The sequence below is a fragment of the Lepisosteus platostomus genome, chromosome 10 (genome assembly GCF_059453375.1).
Source record: "Lepisosteus platostomus isolate fLepPlt1 chromosome 10, fLepPlt1.hap1, whole genome shotgun sequence".
NCBI lineage: Eukaryota > Metazoa > Chordata > Actinopteri > Semionotiformes > Lepisosteidae > Lepisosteus > Lepisosteus platostomus.
The window spans coordinates 22727639-22734137 of record NC_142620.1 but is presented as its reverse complement, the minus strand read 5'-3'; the positions used below and the strand labels follow the sequence as shown (position 1 = coordinate 22734137).

General features: G+C 38.3%; 1 protein-coding gene across 1 annotated transcript; it reads left to right on the top strand.

Moving 5' to 3' along the window:
• LOC148653610 (DNA excision repair protein ERCC-6-like) lies at positions 1–5522 on the top strand. The gene has a single exon (XM_088648831.1). It carries the CDS (start codon positions 375–377, stop codon positions 4065–4067), a length of 3693 nt encoding a protein of 1230 aa, XP_088504957.1. The 5' UTR covers positions 1–374; the 3' UTR covers positions 4068–5522.
• Positions 5523–6499: the final 977 nt, after the last annotated feature.

Here is a 6499-nt window from a genome sequence, read left to right as displayed (position 1 = left end):
CTTTTAACCCAAAGAGGGGTAATTAAGCATTAACAGACTTATTTTGGCCTCCTGCTATCTGCTATCTGCTATCATATTTCTTTTCAGCTACAGTACTTCCATCTGTTTCGGCAGATCTTCCAGCACTGCAATCATACTTATCACATCAGACTCAGACTTATCAGGGCAGACCCAAAACTGATCCCTTAACCACCACAAAACTGTGTGCAATCTCAGAATCTGTCATTTCAGAAACTAACCAGCCATAAATGCCCGAGACTGGAAATGATGAGCTGTGGTGAAGAAAATAAAGTGTATTTTGCATCCTTAGTTCATAGTGAGGCAGCTGGGACAAGACCTCATGGAAATTGTTAATTTTCCTCTATAGGTATAACATGGAGCGGAAACAGAGCAGGGAACTGCTGGAAGAGGCAGCCCAGGAGCAGTCAGTGGATGTCCTCAATAGTGGATTTTTACTACCTAAATCATTATTTGACAAAATGTATGAGCATCAGAAAAAAGGACTGGCTTTCCTTTATGAAGCATACAAAAAAAATAAAAAGGGTGTGATTTTAGCTGATGACCCCGGTTTGGGAAAAACTGTCCAGATTGTTATGTTTTTGGCTGGATTGAAAAACATGAAGCAGATTAAATCTGTCCTGCTTGTGATGCCCGTCGGCCTGCTGGACAACTGGATTGAAGAGTTAACAAAATGGACACCGGATATACATTTCTTTACCTTTCATACCACAAACAAAGATCGGGTAAGGAATTTGAACGAAGTGAAGCAAACAGGAGGTGTGCTCCTAATCACATACAAAATGTTACTTACTAACTTGCAGACATTCTCCACCAATAACGAAGAAGCATTTGTTTGGGACTGTGTGATTTTTGATGAAGCTCATGAGATCAAAAACCGATCTAGCAAGAGCTTTAAAGCAGCAGATGTGATCCCAGCAAAGACTCGGTTTCTGCTCTCTAGTGCACCAGTACAGAACAACCTCCAAGAGCTGTGGTCTTTGTTTCACCTCGCCTGCCAGGGAAGTCTCCTTGGTACGTACCCAAGCTTTAAAAAGTTGTACGAGAATCCAATAATGAGAGGAAGGGAGAAGCATGCCAGTCCCTCAGAGAAAGCACTGGGTCTGAAGACATCAGAGAGCTTGACAGAAGTGATAAAGCCCTACTACCTTAGGAGAACAAAAGAAGACATTCAGAGAGAAAGCAAAGAGCAAGAGCCATACAAAGAAAATCAGGTTGCTACTGATACTGTCAAGATGGCCCAGATGTCCAAGAAGAATGATCTTGTGGTGTGGGTTTATCTCAGCCCCTTACAAGAGAGACTGTACCAAAAGTTCATTTCTACTAGATGTCTTGCTGACTTAAAGTTAACTGACAGCGATAGTCTGATGAAAATCTGTAATCATCCTAGATTGCTTACTGTCAGAGAATACAGTGAGTTGCTTGACTGGGATGAGTTGGGTTTAGATCTTTCACATGACGAATTTATCGAGGACTTTGATGAGAATAACATGTTCCAGCTTCCAAGTGAAAATCTTATTCAAGAATCAGGAAAGATAGCATTCCTTGTGCCTTTACTTGAAAGGCTCAGAGAGGAGGGTAGTCGAGTTCTTGTCTTCTCTCAGTCTGTAAAAATGCTGGATATTATTGAGCGCATTTTGGAAGAAAGAGAATTTAAGCTGCTGCGAGTAGATGGGACAGTATTTTCTGCTGCCCAGCGTCACCACCTTGTCACGTTGTTTCAGACACATAGCCAGTATACAGTCTTCTTACTGACAACTAAAGTAAGGGAAGTAGGGTTCAATCTAACAGCTGCCAATCGGGTGGTCATTGTTGATCCCTCCTGGAATCCTGCCACAGACAGTCAGGTTTTAGACAGAATGTACAGAATTGGACAGCAGAAAGATGTGATAGTTTACAGACTGATTACCTGTGGGACAATCGAGGAAAAAAAATACCGCAGTCAGATTTTCAAAAACTCACTGTTCAGACAGGCAATGGGTGAGAATGGGAATTTTATCAAGTATTTCAACAAACAAGATATGAAACAGTGTTTTACATTAGGGGACACAAAATCTTCTTCCATACAACGTCTCTTCCAGACCCTGCACTGTGATCATCAAGAGACAGACAAAACCTTGGGTGATCATTTAGCTTACCTGCACAGCCTGAAAATGTTTGGGATTTCGGATCACAACTTCTTTTTCTCAGCCTCCAGGGAAAATGATTTTAACAAAGAATCAGGACAGAATACAGATCAACTTCAAGTGCAAAAACCCCAGGAGCAAAAGGAAGCAGAACTGCACCGCTTTTGTCACAAAACAGGGTTGAGTACTAGCAAGAAAAAAACAACAGAGAGAAAAAGATCTTCTTACTCCAGTGACAGTGACTCAGATCCCATAGAAGATGCAGAATTGAGAGATTCTCAACAAGGTACCAAACTTGAGAAAAAATGCAAAGTTTCAGCTCACGTCCACAGTGCTACCATGAGTCAAAAAAATCTTTCCATGAATGAAGACAATTTTCATACTGGGCACAAACTGACCATAAAATCCATTAACAAAGACAGAAACAATGTCTTTGCAATTGTTGACTTAACTGGAGATGAGCAATCTGCTGTTGATAGGAGTGATGAAAGTGTAGAAACAGGTAGTGAAATTGCAACTAATCTGGAATTTCAAAAAGCCACCCATTTCTCTTTCAATGTGCCAGGTTCTGATTTAATTATGACATCCACTCCAGCCCAACAATCAAAAAGGCTTGGTGCTGAGGACTGTGAGAAAACAAATCTAACAAAAGTGTTAGAAACTGACTCCATTAAACCTTTTTTCCAAAATGGAAATACTACAGGAACAAATGATGTGTCTATGCTGTCTGAGCAGTCAGGTCATCACACACCAGTACAATTTCCTATACTGTGTAATTATTCTAGGACTTCAAGTTCAATGTCATCTCTAATAAACAGTAACAATAAGTCACCTTCTAATGAAACTGAAGCTGTTTCTTTACAGGACAAGCCATGCAGTGAAGGCAGAGCTGCATTGACCATTTCTCCATGTGCTAAAAGCCCTGTATTCTTTGAAAATATAGCTGGACAGAAAGAGATGACAACCCAGTATGCAAGGAAATTGCACTTTTATGAAGAATGTACAGGAGAACTAAATCCCACTGAACACACTCTACCTTCTGACAAGGTAAAGAGAACTGAAAGCCACATACAACCTACTGTTAACTTTGAAGAACCTGAATTGTCAGGAGAGAAGAGGGCCTCTCTTTTATTGGATGACCTACTGAATGATCCATTCCCTGTCCGTATGAATGAAAACGATCCATTTTTGAATTCATACTTAGAAAATGATGACCTGGACCACAACTTAAGCACAATATTAGCTTTATTAGAAAGCCATATGGTTTCTGAGAATGCCAATGTGACTAGTGGTGGAGGAACATCTCCTATACAGTCTACAGATGAAGAGGTACAGGAACAGGCCACAGATTATGGAGAAGACAGCTTTTTTCAGATCCTTCAATACCTTAATGAACCAACAGAGGCTGGTGTGTCAAACAAAGGTTATGTGCCACCACTGTTTCCTGATGGTGTGGACTGGATGCCTGTGCCCTTTGAAAGTGCCTCAGTCAGTCACAGCAATGGAAAAGACCTGGAAGCCAATGAACAAAAAGCAGGAAACACAGATGAGAAAAAAGAGAAAAATCCTGAAGCAGGATCTCCTCAGCTGAGAACTGTAGAAGGAACCCTAATGGCAAAGGGAACCAGTAATGAGAATGATCAGAAAAGATGTGAAGAGGGCTGCGTGGTCCGTGATCTCCCCAGCAAATTGTTAACTCTTAAAGACGATTCCAATATTGATTGCAGCCACTCAAATAAATGGAGTATGCAGGCCTCTTCCGATCAGGAACCTGAAAAGGTCAATGAAAAAACCCTTATACATGTGCGTAAAGCTCTACTTAATCAAGCAGTCAAACTGGAAAGGAAAGGCAGACAGCAAGAAGTAGATATACTTTTAAAGCAAGTTTTAAAATTAAATGTAAATGGAATAAACAGGGTCTAGTCTGATATGAAGAAAAAAGGAAATTTACAAGCATTTCTGAGAGTACATATCGATTTATCCAGTTTCATCATATCCACTTTCATCTTTGTTAAATTTGTTTTTATGTTAAGTACTTGCTTTCTTTTGTCATTCTTACTATAGTACAGTATATATCAGACCCTTGAATGAAAAAAAATGATTTTTTATTATAATTTATCTTAGCAAACATACATTTGTTTATTTAGATAAAATTTACTTGTCAACTGGTGTTCGATTTATAGATATCCTTCAATTTCATTATCTGTAAAGTCATTGTATGATTGAAGTATGTGACGATGTGCCTTAACTGCTGTATCTCTTTAACAGTAACAGAAAAATGTATGTTGTGGATTACTGGAAGATGTTAATATTCCATAATCTTAAAAAAATAAGCTGCTTTATATAATATGTTTTTGTTCTTTATGTAGAAACAACGCTCTGGATATGTTTTTTAAAGAAAACTACTGTAATCCTCCTTGTATTTTGCAATACAAACTAACCTTGTGTTTTTTTATGGATTGTGGGATTAAAATATATATCCTATATAATTTGGAAAGCAACAATTTAATGTTCTTAATATATGTGTACTACAACAAGAGTTTCAATAATTAAGTGAATTGTCTGAATAAATAGGGATTTTGTAAAAGCTGTGGTTTCACATTCATATTGTAACATGTACAAGTATTGTAACACGTACACATTTTATGCATGTATTTAAATGTATAATGGGAAGTAAAATAGTTTTTTTTGCACAAGAGACTTAAATGTTTATAAACGCATTTCATTGAGGACATTTTGACTTCTTTGGCTGTTTAGAATAAAACCACTGTGCAATAATTACCTATTTTTTATTATTTTTTATGATTTAGAATTTAAACTAATCACCAAATACTGATGATGTGTTTTGGGTACATTGGCAGTCTGCCTTTATAGTGTTTGATTATTATGCAAAGAACAAGCACAGTCTAGGTAGCAAGACTGAATCCTGTACTTTTTAACTTCAATGTAGTTCCTACATGGCCTGTAAATTTCCAGGCTGCCCTTATGTAGAATAGGATATTTGTTGACTAGTATGAGCTATGTGTATGGTCTAGCCAGCTCCTGTATTACAGCAGAAGATGTGAGTTGTCTCCCACTGTCAGACACTAAGGTAAGAGACAGATCCATACAAGAATGATGAGCAAGGCCAATGAGCAAACATCAGCTGCTAACTTTGTCTACAGGCAAGATGTAATGTGGTCAGATGTTCATGCATTGATGAAAACAGTGGTAAAACAAAGGATATACAGTATGGGCCTTTCCTTGTGTAACTTGTTTTTTCATGGAATAAGCACAGATACTGTCACGAAGAGTTCTTTCTGGGCCCTATGCAGACGACACGATCCGGAAGGGAGTGAGGAAACGCTAGGAAAAAGTCATGCAGGAGAGGGTATGGAGACAGGGGCCGTGTCCAAGGGGTGCAGGTGTCCAGGGAGAGTGAATCCGGGGCGAACACTCCATGAGAAAATCCAAACGGGTAATCCAAGACAGAAGAGTTCAAGGCCAGGGGATCCATCCAGGGAATAAAACCATGAATCAGGAACAGATGGTTTAAAAACATAACGGAGCCAGACGCAGCAGGACCCCGGGCTCTCACGAAGCGGAATTCAATGACGAACCCCGAGTGACGTCTACGTCTGGCATTTACGGGGGAACGGAAATAGGAAACAAGTGCAGGTAATAGGGCAGAACAAGAAAGAGCTGGAGCGCCCTTTAGAGGAGGAGTAGTGATCGTGACAGATACAAAATATATTTAAAAAAATGCAAAAGTTCAGTTCACTTCACAAAGTTGTTTTTTATATATATATACAAAGAAACATAACAATTAAACAATTTCAAAACAAATATTTTATAGCTACAATAATGATACAAAACAAAATTTACTAATAAGTGTTTACCAATACACTCCTCTACATTTTTAGTTATTTGATTTATTTTTTAAATAAAATTAGTCAGTAAACTGGTACATCCAATTTCATCTCATGCTTCGGCTTTGCACATTGCACGTCTACACAAAACTCAAATACTAAGATTTACTGTTGGAACAAGAATGTTTTGGTTTCTCTGTTTTTTTTTAAATAAAGCAATAAAGCTTGGAGTTTTAATCTTAGCATTTTTCTTTTGGGGAATAGGTGAATTTATGTGAACAGGTAATGGAGTGTTATGGGGGTAGCACTTTGCTGACCTTACAGCAGGAATGTGCCTAAGGCAAAACACAGAGATGCCTTGTGTGTGTCATATTCTTTATACCATGCAACTAAAAGTTGGATTTTGAAAAAACAACAAATGGACATTCTATATTGTTTGCAAAAATATCATATGAAAATGAGACGCCTATCAGTATAAAGAGATGCAGAAATAAATCTGTCCAAAAT

What these genes read in the sequence shown, in the direction of transcription:
- LOC148653610 (XM_088648831.1), top strand. Translation starts at nt 375, where the DNA reads ATGGAGCGGAAACAGAGCAGGGAACTGCTGGAAGAGGCAGCCCAGGAG.